The 19,953-nt window shown below is 31.2% G+C and overlaps 3 protein-coding genes across 3 annotated transcripts; all 3 read right to left on the bottom strand.

The window, feature by feature from the left end:
• Positions 1-2,178: 2,178 nt before the first annotated feature.
• On the bottom strand, positions 2,179-4,448 carry LOC107011340 (proline dehydrogenase 2, mitochondrial-like). Its single transcript, XM_015210800.2, has 4 exons — positions 3,816-4,448; positions 3,074-3,719; positions 2,761-3,001; positions 2,179-2,665 (listed from the first exon to the last, which is right to left on the bottom strand). The coding sequence occupies exons 1-4, from the start codon at positions 4,377-4,379 to the stop codon at positions 2,626-2,628; spliced, it is 1,491 nt and encodes a 496-aa protein (XP_015066286.1). The 5' UTR covers positions 4,380-4,448; the 3' UTR covers positions 2,179-2,625.
• A 1,097-nt stretch (positions 4,449-5,545) lies between these two features.
• On the bottom strand, positions 5,546-8,250 carry LOC107009281 (proline dehydrogenase 2, mitochondrial-like). The gene is made up of 4 exons (XM_015208591.2): positions 7,570-8,250; positions 6,308-6,953; positions 5,976-6,216; positions 5,546-5,881 (listed from the first exon to the last, which is right to left on the bottom strand). The coding sequence occupies exons 1-4, from the start codon at positions 8,125-8,127 to the stop codon at positions 5,842-5,844; spliced, it is 1,485 nt and encodes a 494-aa protein (XP_015064077.1). The 5' UTR covers positions 8,128-8,250; the 3' UTR covers positions 5,546-5,841.
• Positions 8,251-16,627: 8,377 nt separating this feature from the next.
• Positions 16,628-19,953, bottom strand: LOC107011434 (xyloglucan glycosyltransferase 4). The gene is made up of 4 exons (XM_015210942.2): positions 18,947-19,953; positions 18,140-18,448; positions 17,644-18,048; positions 16,628-17,533 (listed from the first exon to the last, which is right to left on the bottom strand). Exons 1-4 carry the CDS (start codon positions 19,553-19,555, stop codon positions 16,892-16,894), a joined length of 1,965 nt encoding a protein of 654 aa, XP_015066428.1. The 5' UTR covers positions 19,556-19,953; the 3' UTR covers positions 16,628-16,891.

Genomic DNA, 19,953 nt, shown 5'->3' on the forward strand with positions numbered 1-19,953 from the left:
TGAATTGCTCAAATCATAGGTATTCTTACGTGCAATCCAAAGCTCACTTCCAATGCTGTGGAAAAGATGACTTCCTAATCAATATTGTCTAAGAACTCTATGGGAGGAGCTTTGAACTTTGACAGAGCAAAATCAGAAGTGAAGTTGAAGTTGTGCAAAATGAAAACTATCACTGAGCTGATTTTTGTACATTTATACACGCTAAACTCATCTAACAAAATGAGAATCTAACTAAATAGAAAGAATAACAAACTCACTAACTAAAGAATAAAACTCAAGTCCTAATTGTACTAATTTAACAAAATATAAAATACATGATCTTAACATGAGTCCGGAGCCTACAGGGTATAAAATATTAACAAAAATTTCAAAATGATATATAAAATTTTATATTAACTAAAACTGCAAAATCGCTGGAACAACAGCGATTTACTCCACCGGAAAAAGTAAAATTGCTGCTACTGCAGCGATTTTGCAAAATGTGATTTTTTGTTAAAAAAAATTTAAATCGCTAATTAGGCAGTGATTTTCAATTTTGTTAAAAGAAATTTTTAAAAAAAATTGAAAATCGCTGTCAAGGTAAAGATTTATTTTTTTTAAAAAAAAATCATATTTTGCAAAATCGCTGCAGTAGCAGCAATTTTGTTTTTTCCGGTAGAGTAAATCGCTATTGTTCCAGCGATTTTACCATTTTGATTAAAATAAAATTTTATATACCATTTTTAAATTTTTATTAATATTTTATACCCTTTAAACTCTACTCAAGTTGGCAGTGATGTAATTACTGACAACTTGCACAAAATGTTAGAATGACTAGGTCCACTTAAAGCTTTGGTTACAAATCCACAATTGATTTGTAAAAATAAAATAAAATTTGGTTATTCATGGCTTCGCGCCTTCCACGAAAGTTCGGGAGGTAACCACAGGGAATGTAGCGCCTCAGTATAATGTTTACGGCGTGGAATATTAGTGTACTAAAAAAGTTATTTAATATAATCATTTTATTAAGCCTAAAAAAAATACTTGAAAGTAAGTAGGGTAGGTGTGAATTTTATATGCAGCTGAGATAGCTTTGTTTAATCAATTGCATCTGACAATTTGACTAATAATTAGGTAGGGATAATAAAGTATACAACGTGGTACGTAAAGATCTTGCTCAATCATTAATACTTACTTATCGACTACGGTCAGTGCAAGTTGTCTCCTTTTAGCACTAAAAAATTACTCCTCCGTTCGGTATGATTTGTCATAATTTCTATTTTTAGAGTTAAATTATAAAAATTTTGACTAATATCTTAAGATAAAATTTTTCATCTTATTAATATAAAAAATAATGTAATTTATAGTACTTTTCATATAGTTTTAGAATATCTAATTTTTTGTTTAAAATATCAAATTAATGTGATCTGATTTACCTTATAAATTAGTCAAATTGACTTTCGATAAGCGCAACATGACCAAAAATTTCAAACAGAGGAAGGGAGTAAAATTAATGGGTCCAATTAATTTAACTTCTTCTCAAGTCTATTTGAGTGCTGGGGTTTGGACTATATGGTATTTGGATTATAAAAAGAATTAGATTGATAAACGTTAAAACGGAGTAATACCGCATGGTTATTGGGATTCACATATAGTAACAACTAATTTATGATCGACCGCATAATATCTGTTGATTTGTTTATGGTTGTTTTTAGACGCTTATGATATTTTTAGTAATAACCGGTAAAAGCATCAAATTGAAAAATATATACTTTATCATAGACTGTTTATATTATTTTTGTTAAAATCTTGTAGTATGAATCTCAAAATTTATATCAGCATGTCCATTTCAGAATTGATGTTTCGAACCAACCAGTAAGTATATTAGAAGTTTGCTCCGACTGATTTTTGGCTTATAATTTATAAGTCAAAAAGTTATATATACGTCTTTGCAAAACGACATTAAAACGTATAAAATAAATCAATTCAAACGAATTGGTGTTTGTTTTATCCGGTAGGTCCTCCAATCTTTTTTTCATAACATAAAATTGCTTTATAATGATTGACCCCCAATTTGATGTTGAGGTTTAAACAACTTGTTCTTCATTTTGCGGCTCTTTTAATTTCCTTGCCATTCTACTTATTACTCTAATTTTTGAAACTTTAATTGTATAATAACACTAATAAAGGAGCTTAACATGTTAATCGAGGCCAGTAAATCTGATTTATTTCATAATGTCTCGATAGGGAGAGAGAAACTGATACACACTTTGTAATTTCAAACATTTTGGCTCCACTCTGGGGAATACCTTCTTCCATTTCTATTTCTAAAACACGATATCAAATAAAAACCAACTTAAGGAACTAGTACATTATATAGTAAATATAATAGAACCTAAAATAAAATAGCACATGGAGAAAGATACAAGTAGTGGACCTAAAATAAATATGTACAATTTTTTTATTTTTCATAACACACACGAAGATAAATTGCTTCCTCCTCATGCATTTTACCCATCCAGGTTGCTTTGATCATCATCATCAATTTTTGCCCTCACATCATTGAATTATTTACAATAGTCGGTGATGTTTCCTCCTTTATTATTTCTTACTTACTAATATAGATTTCATATTCTGAATATGAATTTAAGAAGTAGCCACTTCGAATCTCCTGCTCAATTCCTTCCTGCAAACAACACATTGCCATAATCAAATTAATAACTTTGGAGTATTATAAACTTATTACTCATTTCCTTTTTTCCCGCTATGTTTAATTATTACCTCATGAGTTGTCTGTCGAATGCCGATGTAGACAGCATGCCTCTGTTTTCTTCAGCACGCCTCATAAGGTAATGCATAATCTGCTCTACAGGACCAAATGGTAAATATTTGCTTACTTGAAATCCTGCATTTCTCAGCCCAAATGAAAGACCATCTGCCATACCATATAGCTGAGCAAATTGGAGATTTTGTCTCTCATTTTTTATTCCCAAATCTATAGCTTTGGTTGCAGCAAGTTTTCCTATTTATATTATACATACATGTTAGACAATAGCGAACAAATCTATATATTTCGAGAATAATTGATTGTTACCTGACTCAATGTTATGAGTGGCGAGAACAACTGCACCAGAACCATTAGCAATCTCTTCAATCATAAACTCCGCGCACGAATTGAAGCAAGCGTGTGTTTGCTCAATGCTGTCGTGAATTGGAGACTTGAATCCTAATGTAGAAGCCAGTTCCTTTTCACTACACATATAAGCGCCCCTCACAAGCTTAAATCCCATGGGAACTCCCATTTTCTCTGCAGCCTTTTTCGCGATAACCATTCGTTCCATGGCGTCCTTCAAGTAAGCTTGAATTGTTCCGAATATCAAAGGCTGATCATGTTTGTGATACTTAATTGCTGCTGAATACGCAAAGTAATCAATTGCAGGTTGAATTGTTGTGTCTTCCGCATCAATTAGTAAAGGAACTTCATGTTCCAAACATTTCTCGCAAATTTTTCCAAGTCTTTCATGAGCTAATTGAAGATCACGTTCTTCCTCTACCGTTAGAGGCTCTGGTTTGCTACAAGTGTGATAAACAGGGCTCGATTCGGCGAAAAGTGGAAGCGACTCTCGCTTCCATGGAAGATTAAATGATGGATCTTTCTGTTCCCATCTTAACAAATCACTCATTCTTTTGAGAAGCCTTGGGGTACAAATAGCAGTTATCTTTGCTACCACAAAGCTTGCCTGTTTCACCCAAAAAAAGAAGATGAAATTCATAAATCCAAAAATATTGGAAACAATAAGTATTTTCAGAAATAGAATATTATTTGAAATTCTTACAGAAGATTCGGGAAGTGATTTGGTTGATTCAATCGTTTGAATAAACGCCGTAGTACTCTGTTCACAAGATTCATTATCGGTGGCATGTTCCACCCCATAATCAAGCATGGCTTTTAACCCAGAATCAGATAGATTAGTAATGGTCCGTCTAACTTCCGTTAAGTCTTTGCCGGCGCAAAAATGTTCATAAAATGTATTTTTAACAAACCCAAGCATAACCTCCCTAAAAATAGGCATTTCCATAAGTTTAGAATTCATTACCCACATGCCCAAATCAACCATGGGATCAATAGCAGCCATTTGTAACGTCATCGAAGATCGAATCAGTTTCGTGGTGGGAACGCCGTAGAATAGCTCCTTAACATCATCGAAATTGATAACGTTGTGATGGTCGTGGTGGTGGTGAAGGGTTGTGTTAATTTGTTGCGCGGGTTCCACGGCGTTAAAATCGCCAGTAAAATTTAGCGGTGGGACGGCGGAAAGAGGTGACGGAGCTGAGTTTAAACGGCGGACATGAAATCCGAGGTTCTTAAGGAGTTTCGGACAAAAAACTTTATTGGCCATGCAACGGTGGGCGGCGGAAGATGAAATTTTTTTGTGTGTTTATAATTTTTTCAATTCTCTCTCAAATGAATATGTAAATTTTGTGAGAAATGTATGGTATTTATAGAGGAAGTTTGTTTTGATTTTGTTAAAGTGGTAACTCAAATTACGCAATAATTAAATCATGCTGAGTAGATGCTGTGTTGTTACTGACGATGCATCACTGTACATGTTCAGTACCACCATGTGTATTTCACGGTTAAATTTCTGTATCTTAGCTGTTTTTTTGTTGTTACACTTGTCTTCCTTACCATCTTTTTTGTACCTCAAATTTGTTACTACTATAAATTACAAGTAATTAATATTGTCCTACTTTCTTGGACACTACAACTTGCTCTTTCGCTTTGCGGCTTTTTGACCCTACCAATAACAAAATTATTTCTTAAACCCACTTGTTTGAAAATTATTTCTCTGAATTTTAATAATTATTTTAATTTTTTAAATAATATAGAGTTTTCTAGGACTTAAATTGTTTTTATTCAATAATTGAGGTACAGTAGGAATGCATTAAAAAAAATTATGGGGTACAAAGGAATCTGAATCTCCACCTTTAAAATCATGAGATTCGGTGTAAATGACTTTTTCTCTTAAGGCGTGCTCTGGTTGAGGAATCTTTATGTCATAATCTAAGGTCAAGATTCTTGGCAAGTGATAAAACCTATCACGTGAGTGGAATTACTGATCGATTTGAACATTTTATTGTTTAGGTAGGCAACTTTGATTTGTAAAACCCCAAGAAAGATGTTGCTAGAAATGTTGAACATAAAGAAAGACACTAGAAATGAACTTTTTTTTTATTTTTTATTATCACATTGAAATCTAATAAAATTTGGTTTGTGTTAAAATAATTCGAAAGGGGAAAGAAACTCTCCTATTAAAGGCTATTTCTGATTCGAGAAAACTCAAATTTGATGCATCATTCTGTTCAAATTCTATTTTTAAATTAAAATTATCTTGAATATATTTTTGTTATTTTGCAATAGTAAAAAATATTTAAACTTTCATTACGTTAATAGTTGAAACTAAATATATCACCATAAACGTTAAAGCCTCGTAATTTTAAGTAACTTTGATTTAAACTGCCATATTTTCAGAAGGAGCAATAAATAAAGGTATAATTTTCATCATTATCGGCAACTTTAATTTGTATTAATAAAAAAACCAATTACAAAAGTTGGAATAAACTTCCATACTAATACAAGAAAGAGATAAAAAGAAAATTAATAGTACATTAATAGAATTTTTTTTGTTGCAACAAGTCTATTTCCAAACAATTTTACGTTAATTAGACCTTCATTGCTTGTCCCTTTAACTTCTCTCAGCATTCGTACCTAAAAACTTTCAACAAATACTTGAAAGCACATTCGATTTATTCGTAGTAATATCAGCTATATCTAATATACACTTCCATATTTCTCAAAATTTATGAAGTTGCCACATCAAATCTTCTGATTAACTCCTTCCTGCAAGAAAATAATTTACAAATTTAATAAAAATATTTGAGCATAAACTTCTCCGTTTTTTTTGTTAACGAAATTATTAATGATATTTAATTACCTCATGAGTTGTCTATCGAAGGCAGATGTAGACAAAAGACCTCTATTTTCTTCAGCTCTTCTAATAAGGTAAGGCATAACTTTCTCTACAGGTCCAAATGGTAAATATTTACTCACTTGAAATCCTGCATTTCTTAGCCCAAATGAAAGCCCTTCTGCCATACCATATAGCTGAGCAAATTGGAGCTTTTTACTATCCTTTCTAATCCCTAAATCTATCGCCCTGGATGCAGCAAGTTTTCCTATTTATAAAAAAAAAAATCGAAACATATAATATTGAGAATACTACTTATATAATTAAGTAAATAAAAGTGTAGTGACACGAAATTTTACCTGACTCAATATTATGAGTAGCAAGAACAACAGCTCCTGAACCATTAGCAATTTCATCAAGCATTAATTCAGCACAAGAATTGTAGCAATTGTGTGTTTGTTGAATGCTATCGTGAATTGGAGATTGAAAACCTAAACTTGAAGCCAATTGATTTTCACTTGACATATAAGCACCTCTTACAAGCTTAAACCCCATTGGAACTCCCATTTTCTCTGCTGCCTTTTTAGCGATTATCATACGTTCTTTTGAGTCTTTTAAGTAAGCTTGAATTGTTCCGAATAACAAAGGATGATCGTCTTTGTGATACTTAATTGCCGCTGAATATGCAAAGTAATCAATCGCGGGTTGAATAGCTGTATCTTCAGCATCAATGAGTAACTCAACATCAAGTTCCAAGCATTTCTTGCAAATTTTCTCAAGTCTATCATGACCTAATTGTAGATCACGCTCTTCTTCAATTGTTAGAGGTTCCGGTCTTTTCAACGTGTGATAAAAAGGACTCGATTCGGCGAAAAGTGGAAGCGTCTTTTGCTTCCATGGAAGATTGAATGAAGGATCCTTCTGTTCCCATCTCAGTAAATCACTCATTCTTTTGAGCAACTTTGGTGTACAAATTGCAGTTATTTTTACTACCACAAAACTGACCTGTTTCATCACAATACATACTACTTAGTATTAAAAGAAAATGTTGACTTACTTAAAAAATTAATTCTACACACCAGGAATCAGGTAAGTTATTTATTATAAGAATATACATAATTTTATGACATATTAAAACAGGAGACATGAAAAAAAATTATTACCAAGCAACACAAAAAAGTCTTTATTTTTATGATTTGGCTCTGTTATCTATTCATTAAGTTTTTTTCTTCCAATTATTTTTCAAAAACATTTAATTTAGTAGGAAGGGTAAATCTTCATGTCTTTTGTTGAAAAAGTCATAGAGAAGAATCTAATCGTGTTAGAAATCAGGTTATTCTAAGAAGAATATACGTAACTTAAGGAAAAAGTTAAATGAGAATAAAAAGGCATATTTTATATAAATTCCACGCAATAGACACGTTTTGTTGCGTCAGCTGTCATTTATTGTAATTTGTTGAATTATCTTTTTTTGTAAAAACTCATTCAATGAAAGCGGAGACTTAGTTTTTCTTTCTAGCCTATTCCAATAGACTTGGAAATTTAGAATTTTCAAATATATAGAATTAATTAGTTCAATTTAAAACTAGAAATAATAACAAAAATAAGATTTTGATCTTACAGATGAGGATGGAAGAGACTTGGCCAATTCGGCTGTCTGAAGAAAAACATTCATACTTTGATCACAAGACTCATTATCCATTGCATGTTCCACGCCATAATCAAGCATGCCTTTTAAATCAACACTCGACAACTTACTAACCGTCTTTCCTACTTCAATTAAGTCTTTTCCAGCACAAAAATGCTCATAAAATGTCCTTTTAACAAACCCTAGTATCACCTCCTTAAATATCGGCATATGCATGAATTTCGAATTCATTACCCAAATACCTAGGTCAACCATAGACTCGATCGATGCCATTTGAAGTGTTAACGATGATCTAATCAACCTCGAGGTGGATACACCCGTAAACAACTCCTTAACATCATCAAAATTGATTACTTTTTTCTCAGGATTGACTAATATTTGGTCCGTAGGTTGTAACGTCGGTGTTGTAACGTTCGTAGAACCATAGTTGCCGGTGAAATTCATAGGTGGGACAGTCGGAGCTGTGTTTAGACATCGAGCGAATCGTCGGAGGTCACGAAAAACCTTTGGACATACGACTTTGTTTGCCATGAAATTGAAATGAAAATTAACAAAATATGAATTCTTCTTGTTTCTGTCTAAATTCTAAAATATGTGTACCATTTGAAAAGTTGCATGATATTTATAGAGATTCACTTGGTCAAAGTCAAGTTTGGTTTGTGAATACATTTTTACTTTTCCTTTTCTTTATAGAAAAAAAAAATGGTAATGCATCTTTTCTTTTCTTTTATATTTCCAATGTTTAATGAATTTACCTTTTCTAGAATAAATTTTTTTTTTTATCATGATCCCTTCAAACACGTGATTCAGATTCTACGGCGATTGAATTTCAATAAGAGGGAATGTAGGGAAACACACTCGCGGAAAATAACTATAAGAAAAACCGTACGTTGTATGCACGCGCTATCAATGCAAGTGGAATTGGTTTGCTAAATAAATAGCTGGATACAGCCGTCATTGTGTTGAGCGTGGCATTAGCGTCATTGTTAGAAAAAGGATAAAATTTGATGAATCAGCAGTGTGTCGGATTGGTCCCACTTCCACGTGGAACAATAGTAATTTTTATCTTTTTAATTTTTTTTAGGAAAAAGATTATTTTTTTTCCTTCCATATTTATGTTTTGTTATTTATTTCCTTACGTGGGCACACTATGGGTTGGGTGAAATTTGAGTTCTTCCTTTATTGATGGATGTGTCGAAGTAAATTCATGCCTAGGTAAATGATATTCATCTCATGATAACAAGTTATACGTATAAAAAAAAATTTGTTAAAAATATTTATCTCGGAATAACTTGTTATACGTATAATAAAGTTAATGTTTTTTATACTATTGCTTTTTAATAATAAATTTTAGAGTTAAATTAATTATTAACTGGACGCATACGTTGCATCGAATATACACTTTCTTTGTACAAACAATTCTTTTACGTCTCAAAATGCATTATTGCTTTATGGAATCAAATTTTCCTTATTGCAAAATATGACGTTGATAGTGTTTGTTCAACTTTGCATATTAGTATATACAGCTTTACATATTCTTTGAAAGAAAAAACACTTATTAGGAAAGACATTATTTTGTACGCATTTCCAGATTTACTCTTTTTCTTACCAATCTTGGCCACAACTACTTGAGATATGAATCCCTTAAATTGTACTACTATTCAAATTTGAACCACTGATTATATGCATAAAATAACAATAACCAATCACTAATCAAAGGAAATGATCCTTTCTTAAAATACTGCGACAATGATTACTACGTTTGAAAATAACCTGATAACTATTACTCCTTCTAGCTCTTTTTACTTATCAACTTTTAAATTGACATATCTATTAAGAAAATAATTAATGACATAGTGACTTTATCAATTTACCTCTATTAATTATGAAGTGGATGAAAAATTCTATATTTTTAAAAGTAATTAGTCATTTAATTATGGGTATATAATAGAAAAAAATATTATTTCTTTATTTATCAAAATGGACAAGTAATTATGAATAATTATAAAAAAAAAGGGACAAATACATAGTAAATCTCTTAGTAATTTGAAAATATTTAATGATAATATGATAAATTAAAAAACAATTGGTTATCTCTTGATTTACAAAGGTAAATACGGAAAATGAGAAGTTGTACATTGGATGAATAAAAAGGAAATGGAGAGAGTATTAAATATTTTCTCTCTCCCTAATTATTTATACATTTTTCAATTGATATAGTTATTATCTAAATAATTGTTGACATAGTGAATTTTCTAATTTACTCATATTAGTTATAGAGTGAATGAATTAAAAATTTAAGATTTTTAAAAAAATTTACCTTTTTAAAAATAATTAATTAAAAGTAAATAAATAAAATATTTTATACTTTATTGAATTGCCAAAATAAACAAGTAACTATAAATTAGTAAAAAATAAAATATAGACAAAAAATTTAAAACAGAGGGAAAACTACTTTAAAAATGCTTTCAAACAATATTTTCTTCGTACTAACCAAATACCAGAAATAAAGTAACTTGTTAGTTAATCCGAGGTCATATTTATGTTTGCAGTGATTTAATGAGCATTTGGGAATTCATAAATTACAAAACTTCAAATTCCCATATCTTTAACGGATATGTAATACCAAGACGTTGACTTGTTAAAACCAAATAAAGCAAAAGTTTATTAACCAAAATGAATTCTGTTTACTTAATCATACACTCAACAAAACAATTTTTAACTATATTAAATATTATTTTATTAGCATTAGTTAAATATTATTAAAATAATATCATTAAAGATTTTAGGAACATAATTGTCACTAAAACTAATACTTAGTGGTAATTAAAAAGTTAATTGTTGTTGATAATCTTTTTATGTATTCATAGTTAATGTGATTGACGTCTAGGTTACAACTTAACTCACACGCTAAAACCTTTTTCAATCCTAGTTAACAACAACACATATGACATAATTAAATTAATTTTATTGTCGGCAAATAAATACACCGACTTTCTCAAAGCTGTCTTCATCCAATATAATTATTTAGAGATAAGATATCCTTAATTAAATTAATATAACAACAACTTGCTTATTCTTACATTTTAGAGAAAAAATGGTGGATACACGTCAGTAATTAGTTAAATAATTATTTTTTTAATAAAAAACATGATGTATTTTGTTGGCAGAAAATCCACATTTGAGGAGAAGCATATACCGTTCGAGATTCCTAGCTAAAGTTGTCTACTTGACTTGGTTAAATTTTTTATTTTGAGATAGTTTTTAATCAAAACAGATTTAATAAAATATATATTGAAAACGTCAATAATTATCAAAAAAAAGAATATTTCGAGTAGGAAATTAATTAAATGAATATTAGTTTGAAAGGATTTGATTCTAAAAAGTAAAAGTACTACTAGTATCGTATGTACTTTTTCATGTGAATTTTGTTCTCATCCAAATTCTATTCGCCGTTTTAAATGTGAAATATGGAGAAACATTAATCCCCAGTTTTAATTTATTTGAAAAATCAGTGAAAGAAACATTAATCCCCAGTTTTAATTTATTTGAAAAATCAGTGAAAGTAATGATTTCAATGTTCCAAGTTCAAAGTTTATATGGTAAATTTACGATATTAATTCTTCTTTTCTTATTAAATATGTCAAATCAAAATTTGACGAGTAAAATCTATATGAAGAACATTTAATATTTAAACTTAATATTCCTTCCAATTTCTTTTAAGTGACACATTACTAAAATTAATTTAATTAATTTTTAAAGTTAAACTAAATTATTATTAATTTAATATTTTAAATTCATATTTTGGAAAGTAAATTGCTATATGACAATATTATAAGCTCCAATTCTAAGTTCTCATATTAATATAATGAAAATTTACATTATAAAAATAATCAAAATTCGTACTATTAGATTTTTAAGAATCAAAACATAACAAGTAAAAATAAATAGAGGAAATAAGATCATTAACCATATGATTAGACAAATTAATTAATGAAGCCCATCTGTTAAACAATAATTAATTTTCCTCAGAGGACAAGTCTTTTAAAAAACTATTGTGTATTTTAAAACGTGCAGAGACAGATAGGAGTATTTGCTTTATTACGACTAAATATAAAAGAGCATAATAATTAATTAGTAGCAACTTGCAGAAAAACAATTACTAGCAACTATTAAGAAGTGTAAATGCATATCTTAATCTCGTAACCGTCTTTATAGCCGTCAAATATTAGATTATGGGCCATAATTAATTTGCAACAAGTGGAATTACATATCTTAATCATGACACAATTCACTGTACGTCTAATAAAGAAAGTGGCATCATAGTCCACTCCTTAAAATTTTTGTATGAGAAATCTTTAATATCTATCCTTCTAATGATCGAATTTTATATTTAAGTTCGATTAAGTTTGATGAGCGAAAATATAATTATATAAGAATTTGTACGGGAATATAAAAGGAAGAGAGAAAAATTAAATAGAGATGATTTAGGTTAGGTCGGATAGTGAGATCGTTATAGGGTGGATTGGGTATTATTCGGTATAAAGTTCTAAGTTAATGTTTTAAATTTTTTTTAAAAATTAAGCTTGTCATGTTGTAAATTCTTCCTGAAAAAAATAATAAAAATTAATAAATAATTATTTAAGTGAGCTACGAAAAGTAAAAAGATTTAGAAAGACAAAAAAGATAGAAGATGAATTAGATGTCCAAACCACTCATCAAATTGATTAGTAAACTTTATATCCAAACTTGTTACTTCACTTAGTATTAAAATATAAACTTTATAAATCGTAATTAGAAAATTAAAGGAACCCAACGGCCAACACTCTATAAACCCAGTTTGGCCCATCACACAATGGGTTATGGTTTGTGATGGACCTTTATACTAGAAAAGCCCATCGAATCAAACTGGGCTCAAATTTGTCTGGATTAGAACCAAACGGGCCCTAGGCTTAATCCCAGCCCGGCTGAAATAACCTTCTAGAAAGTAGTGTGTAGCGTAGAAGGCTTTAACCCGTATGGAAATGGGGAAACTAACCAAATACCTCATAAAAGCAAAGTAATTAGAATATATATCCCTTTACATTTAATTACACTATATATCCTTAACTAATTATATTTAATTGATGTTAAATCAATAATCATATACTCTTATAGTATCATTGACTAAAAAACCTTAATGATACCACAATAATATTCATATAATTTTATAATATCATTGACTGATGCGTAATTTCCAAACAAGAAACCTTAATGATACCACATATACTCTTACAATGTTATTTACTAATGAATAATTTATGAACAAGAAACCTTAATGATGTCAATACAGTATATTTGACTGATTTAGTATCAGTTAAATGAAATTATCAGCCTTAATGATAATAATACTATATATGATACTGATTTAGTATTCCTAAAGTGAAAAATTATCCGTCTTAATGAATGTGGGGTATGGGCTATAATTTTTTTTTGATAGGATAAGTATTTCTTGAATTACTTTAAATTGAGTATGAACATATAATTATTTTAAATTTTATGGCTCGTTTATATAATTATTTTGGCAAAGGACAGAAATCACATACTTTTAAGAGAAAATTACCATTTGTCCCCTATAAGTTTATAATTACAGTAATCCCTCAAACTGATACAATAACATAAGAGCTGAAACATTAATCTGATGCGCGAGATATATTAATCGTTAATTAAGATACATTACATTTTATACATGATACACAAATCTGATGCGCGATATACATTAATTTAGATCCATTAATTTGATGTGCTGATACATTGATATGATGCTTGAAAATGAGAAATTTATTGGAATTTGTAAAACTAATAGAGGGTAATGATAAAAAAAAAACTTAAAGATGAGATTTTTATTATTTCCCCCAGTTTTTTCGATAGAAATCAATACAATGAGTTGAGAAACGATCTTGAGATCATATTATAACCTTTTGTATATGACTAAATGTTTTAACTATTTATGATGGAGGCCCATTTATCCAAAAAAAAATGTTCCAATTATTTATGATGGACCAAGTACAAAATATCAAGGCCCAAATATCAATTAACAATGGGACAATTCAGCCAGTTCTTCTAAAATCAATGAAGGTCCTATATAATTAGCACTATCTAGCCATACTTCTATTTTTATTAATGATTATGTAAAGCGCTAACAAATTCATTCGATGATTGGTAAGAGAACTTTATCAGAATAAAGTTTTAATACATAGAACTTAGAAGTAATTTAGTACGCACGTCTCTTAAGAAATAATGATATCTTAATACTTACTCTAATTAATTAGTAATAGTGTTAATATCTTATTACACTGTTATACTTGTATCTCTTAAGAAATAATATTTTGTGCGAGAATTTTATCACAATATATATATTAATTTATAAGTATATTATCTTAGATTTTTATAATGGACCGAAAAAGAGTAATTAATATTAAAAATTTTTATCTTTGATATGTTAAAACGGAAAATTTATTTTTAAAATACCTAACCAGCTAGGAAAGACAAGGATAGGATCTTTTCCGGGTATTCTGGATTTTCACATGAAGGACTGCAAATGTGTTCATATTTGTTGATTGCTTACGCAGTGAAGACAATCTTGAATAACAATTTGTTTGTTTATAAAAACATCTCTTCAATTTGGACTCAAAATTATACGATTTGTGATGTTGCATAATATGATTTTTTTTGTGTGGGGTGCAGGTCCATAGTCCACACATGACACACCCCACGTTAACCCGTTTCTTTCCATTATTTTTGGGTCTGGTATCTACCTCGGAGTCTAATCAATTTCAGAAGTTTATATTGGCTTAAAACGCTTCCTAACAAACATAATTCGAACTTGAGACCTCAAATTTAATGATAAAGAAATATTTATCACTTCATTACTTACCTCTCCACCAGAATCATGATTTGACTTTTACTCGTACCTTCCATTATATTAGAAGATGTGGTGACCATGCACCAAATATTTGATCAACCTGTCCAAAAGTTGACAAATTTGAATCCTAATTATTTTTCTAATACATCGTGCATCAAAAAACAAATTAAGTTGACTGTTAGACCTTTAATCACACTCTAATTAATAGCAGCACACAGAAGTTTAATTATTTTTCATAGATCTCATGCGGATTTCTTAAACACTCCATTAATTATGTAATTGCATCAGATCCCAGATTTAGTTAGTCCAGGTTTGACTTCCTCACTAATTGCATTGCATTAGTAAACATGAGCGACATGGCTAATTATAATACCCAAACACGTTTTGGAATAAATATTAAAATACATTGTAAATTTTGCCCTATAGAATTGGCAAATAGTATCACAAACACAGTGACACAAAAGCTTGATGGTGACACCCATCACAGAAATCCTGACATTTATATGGAAGCATTGAGAAAATCATGAGCTCTTTTTATCTAAATAACTGAATATCACACAGCCTGACCCATCACTTGTTTGGGTTTATCCAATATTGGACACTTGTGTTAGGTCGTCCACGCTTTCACCTTTAAGACTCTTATATATGATGTGTAATTATTCCGTATCTTCTTATATTTTCATGGGCAAATGATGAGCTAATTTTTGGACGAATTGAGTTCATCAAACTTATATTATGTTGTCTGGACTTCAAATGTCTAACATGAGGGGGTGTTAAATGTCTTGCATCAGTTGGGCGGATGTATCTCTTTTACTCTTTATATGATTTTGGACAATTATCACTTGATGAATTAGCTTTTCGAATTAACATTATGAACGCATGATTCTAAATGTTAATTTATCTTAAAGGAAAGAGCAATAATAGGGGTAGAAGGGGTCATGTTGATGCACCCTAGCAACCAAGCAAGTCATAACATAAGGATAGGGGCATCATATTCGTAAATCAAACAAAATTAAATATCTTGGCCTTACGATAGGTCCACATGTGGCCTTTTATGTCACTATGTGAACCCACCATGTGCCCAGGCCCCAGCCACATTGTGCGTCGCTGTACCAAACTTTTTTTAAAAATTATTTATTGGGCCTTTATTATTGTAGACAATGATATTTCAAAGAATGAATTCAAGGGGGAAAAAAATGAATAACTAAATCTCTCTAACATTTTTTTAACTTCCAAATGAGAACAACTTATCAATCAATCATGAATTCAAATACAAAATGCTAATGACTCTAGTGGTATGTATTCATTAACTATTAACTTTAAATAAAAAAATGTGATCAACTTCTAAAGTATAATAACACTCTGCACATGAGAATGTATAGTACTATATTTAGACCCTTAACAGCCTAGTTTTCTTCGGACTCCACTTTTTGTATTATTATATAACAATATTTCGCTATAAAAGTCTAAGATGACGTCATTATTATAGTGAGGTTTGACTATACTATACTGCGGATAAAAAATAAACAGAGAAGATGGTTCTATCACATGATCACACACAAAAAACAAACCACAAGTTGAAGAATTATCATGGGTAGACGGCAGAAGAAGGCAGATTGTTTCCTTAATTAACATGAATTACTGTAAAATTATTAAAAGCTTTATTTGTAAAACACACAATCACATGAAGGAAAACATGAGTATGCTGGGATAAACTAACAAAATAGTAGGTGAGATATCCTTCTCTTTGCACACATTGTGGCACCCATCATGGCTAACTTACCTGCAAGATTATCCCAGATATTGGACCCCTCAAATTCTTCAAAGGTTTCTCCACTGTTTGACTAAATTTGTCACTTCTCTTTTTGATCTCTTGGGAGGAGGAGAGACGAGAGAGGAGGCGTTCGTTGTTAAAATTTTGAACTCCTTCTACTTTACAGATTGTGACATTCAAAAGGATAACAATAGTATTCAGAAACTGTACTTCTGAAGAAGACCAGGTGACAAATAGTAAACTTCATCAATGCAACGATATGTTTACACGAATGAATAAATATTACATTTACTATCGACAAAAAAAAAAGAAGAAGAAAGGCCATTTTGTAAACTCAGAAATCCATATCCCAGTTCACAGTAAGTCAAACAATATTTCCAATTCATTATTTTGCTTGATATAGTAAAGGCAATTACAAATTTCACAAATGAAAAGAAATAAAATAAAAAGTATATATGAATGAATGTGAGTATGCTATTGTTTAAAATTCACCTGTAACTATTCTTATGGTGAAAGTCCCAGTTTGCAGCCAAGTTTTGATTGCTACTCAACTGGAAATTTTGGTCTCTAAACAGATGATGATGTTCCAAATAAAATATTAAAACTCTTTGCTTTAGCTAGCTGACTTGTTCTCCAATTAAATCCAAGCCAACTATAAGAAAAGTTAAGCCTTGAAACAGCAAGTAATAGAAATGTATGCCTTGTGCAGATAACAGGCTTCTTGCAGCTGCAGTCAGCAAAAGAAAAGCAAGCGCTAATTCCTTCCTGTAGATTTTGTTTGCCTTCTTTTTCTTCGGAATCTCTTGTTCATGTTCTTTTAGTTTTCCGTATAGTTCTAGACCAGATTCAGATAACCTTCTTGATATTTTCTCTTCGTTCATTTTCTTTGTTTCCTCCTCAGCAAATGCTAGCAAGTCTGATTCAGATGATCTGCCTGTTTTCTTGGTGACCACCCATTCATAGGCACTTCCCAACTGAAATAGCCCCGAGACCATGGCATTGAATTTTGTCACCGACATTGTGTTCTCGAATAGGAGGTATGGCATTAGGAAAGGGAAAGACTTTGGTGCCGGAAGGATGTTCAAAATGGACATGACTATAGGGACATAACAGATAACCCAAGCGGGCAACTGGGCTTCTGGTATGAACATTGTTAATGGAAGTATGATACAGAACAATGTGAATGAGTAAAAGGGTAATACAAGCTTCCTTAGAAGAAAGAAAAGGAATATCATGTTCGCCTTCTTCCAGATAGAGATCTGCAATGACGATTCAAAAAACGGTTAAACTTACTACTAGTATGAAATTTGAATGTTGGGGGTTGGAAAGAGGTATTGAGAGAGCGAAGATAATAGTAAGCAACGCTCACCTTGGAAGTCAGGATTGCAGGAAGACATAGTCTAAAGAGCTGCATAGGACCAGAATGCCAACGGTGCTGCTGTTTCTTGTAAGCCTCATATGATTCTGGTAACTCGCAAAGTGCCCTTACATCATTAACATAGATAAATTTCCAGCCATACAAGTGTGCTCTGACCGCGATATCCATGTCCTCAACAGTTGTCCGTTCCAACCATCCACCAGACTCCTCCAAAGCCTTAATTCTCCAAACACCAGCTGTTCCATTGAATCCAAAGAAATTGAGATAGTGACCATTCACTTGTTGTTCCACCTCAAAATGGAAGCACAAGTTAATGTTCTGAAGCCTAGTAAGTAAGTTCTCATCCTGATTAACGAAGGTCCAGCGTGCTTGAACAAGTCCAACATCCGGTTTTCCCTACATAACAGAAATCAAAAAGAACTATTTAGCCTCGTAAAAAAGATCAGCAACTAGCTATTCAGATTGAGCAATTGAACTAGCTTGTTACCTTAAAATGAGGTACAGTCAGTTTAAGGAAATCAGGATTTGGTTGGAAATCCGCATCAAAAATTGCAACAAATTCATAGTCCTGAACATAGTCACAAGTCATTGCAGATTTAAGATTGCCAGCTTTGTAACCAGTTCGGATGAACCGATGTCTGTAGATAATGTTGACCCCTTTCTCTTTCCAGGATAAACATTCATTCTTGATCATTTGCTGCAGGACCTCATCATCTGAATCATCCAATACTTGTACCAAGAATCGGTCTTTTGGCCAATCCAGCTGACAAACAGCACCAATTGATTGCGCAAAAACCTATTGAGTTCAAGAGAATTATGAAATCAGATTAAATCTACAAATTCACAAACACTATCATCAGAGAATTGAAAAACAAACACAAGCTTAAACAGATGCAGTGTAGTTAAAATGGATGCAAAATTACGAAAGATTTCAACAAATACCACCCCTAATTGCAAACTGCAATGGATTCAACTGTGTGAACTTAAATATTGAACCCATCAAATTAAAATCTGTTTAAACTGATCAATCAGCAAGAATGACCACAATATTAACCCCCGTTTGATCATAGTCTTTGAAGTTTAAAACTTGAAAAATTGGGGTTTTTTAAATCTTGCCATTTTTGGAATTTGAAATTGAAAATTTTGAATTTTTGGGGTGGAAATTCCAAAAACCCCAAAATTGGTTTGGACCAGTATTTGGGAACTTGAAAATCAGATCAAATTTCATGTCCGAACAGATAAATTTTCAAAATCTATTGCGAGCTAAGATATGGAATATTCGAAGTTGTGTTACCTCTTTTTCATTGCACATGGGAATCTGTACAAGAACCATAGGGAAATAAGATCCATCCTCAAGATCAGATGCATCTTCATTTATAATTGGCTTAATCTTCCTGAATTTCATCCAGAAACATCCAAGACAAAGAACAAGTCGATCTATGGATTGAATAAGGAAAAGCACAATACAAAATGTAGTAAGTTTTGAAAGGGAAGGAGCAATATAATCAGCTCTAAATGAAATCCAAGCCATATAAGTCCATTGCAAAATACTTTGCACCTCCCAAGGATTCACCAGATTTAATTCCCACTTATTAAAATAAGCAAAAACCTCAATACACAAAGCCACCACTGATATAGCAAGAAAAGCTCTAATAAATCTGTACAACTTCCCCCTGTATTTTGGCTCTTCATCTGATAAAGCAATCCGTTTCTTAACAGAAGCAAATGTTTTTGGGATACAGCCAAGTGTCCTCTGGGCTTTCAGCAACAACACTTTAGTAAATCTCTTGGGATTTGCAGCCTTGTTTTTATCCCTAAAAGCTGGTGAATCCAAATCATTGACTTCAACTAATGAAATGTTTTTAGTATTCTCCATTGTAACAACAACGGAGCTCGGTGCCATTTGTTAATAATCTCTTAAATGAAAGATGAGCAAAATGATAATTAATGAGCGTTGGAAAACAGAATTGTGTGCTATGTCATTTGCACAGTGACACAGAGAGAGGAGAACACAGTTTTTAGATCTTGAAGAGAAAATATGCTCGTGAGAAATAGAAGAAGAAATAAAAAGAGGTGTCAGTGGAGACTGGTGTGGCACATGGAAGCTTCGGGGTGTAATTTAATGTCTGCTAATAAGTAATTAGCAAATAGCAGTGAAGGAGTTGGGGGGTCAAAAAGGGAAAGAGATTAGTGATGAGTACAGAGAAGGAAGACAATTTTTATGTTTATATAATAATCTTTTTTGTCAACAATTATAAATAGTGAAAAGAGGGGTCACCAGATTCCATCAACAAAAAAAAA

The sequence above is a fragment of the Solanum pennellii genome, chromosome 2 (assembly GCF_001406875.1).
Source record: "Solanum pennellii chromosome 2, SPENNV200".
In the NCBI taxonomy this organism is placed as follows: Eukaryota; Viridiplantae; Streptophyta; class Magnoliopsida; order Solanales; family Solanaceae; genus Solanum; species Solanum pennellii.

What these genes read in the sequence shown, in the direction of transcription:
- LOC107011434 (XM_015210942.2), bottom strand. Translation starts at nt 19,555, where the DNA reads ATGGCACCGAGCTCCGTTGTTGTTACAATGGAGAATACTAAAAACATT. An exon ending in CCATGTGCAATGAAAAAGAG is followed by an intron (nt 18,449 to 18,946) that starts GTAACACAACTT and finishes TGAACTCAATAG; the next exon opens with GTTTTTGCGCAATCAATTGG. An exon ending in TGACTGTACCTCATTTTAAG is followed by an intron (nt 18,049 to 18,139) that starts GTAACAAGCTAG and finishes TCTGTTATGTAG; the next exon opens with GGAAAACCGGATGTTGGACT.
- LOC107009281 (XM_015208591.2), bottom strand. Translation starts at nt 8,127, where the DNA reads ATGGCAAACAAAGTCGTATGTCCAAAGGTTTTTCGTGACCTCCGACGA. An exon ending in AGTCTCTTCCATCCTCATCT is followed by an intron (nt 6,954 to 7,569) that starts GTAAGATCAAAA and finishes GTGATGAAACAG; the next exon opens with GTCAGTTTTGTGGTAGTAAA. An exon ending in TACTCATAATATTGAGTCAG is followed by an intron (nt 6,217 to 6,307) that starts GTAAAATTTCGT and finishes TTTTATAAATAG; the next exon opens with GAAAACTTGCTGCATCCAGG.
- LOC107011340 (XM_015210800.2), bottom strand. Translation starts at nt 4,379, where the DNA reads ATGGCCAATAAAGTTTTTTGTCCGAAACTCCTTAAGAACCTCGGATTT. An exon ending in AATCACTTCCCGAATCTTCT is followed by an intron (nt 3,720 to 3,815) that starts GTAAGAATTTCA and finishes TGGGTGAAACAG; the next exon opens with GCAAGCTTTGTGGTAGCAAA. An exon ending in CACTCATAACATTGAGTCAG is followed by an intron (nt 3,002 to 3,073) that starts GTAACAATCAAT and finishes TAATATAAATAG; the next exon opens with GAAAACTTGCTGCAACCAAA.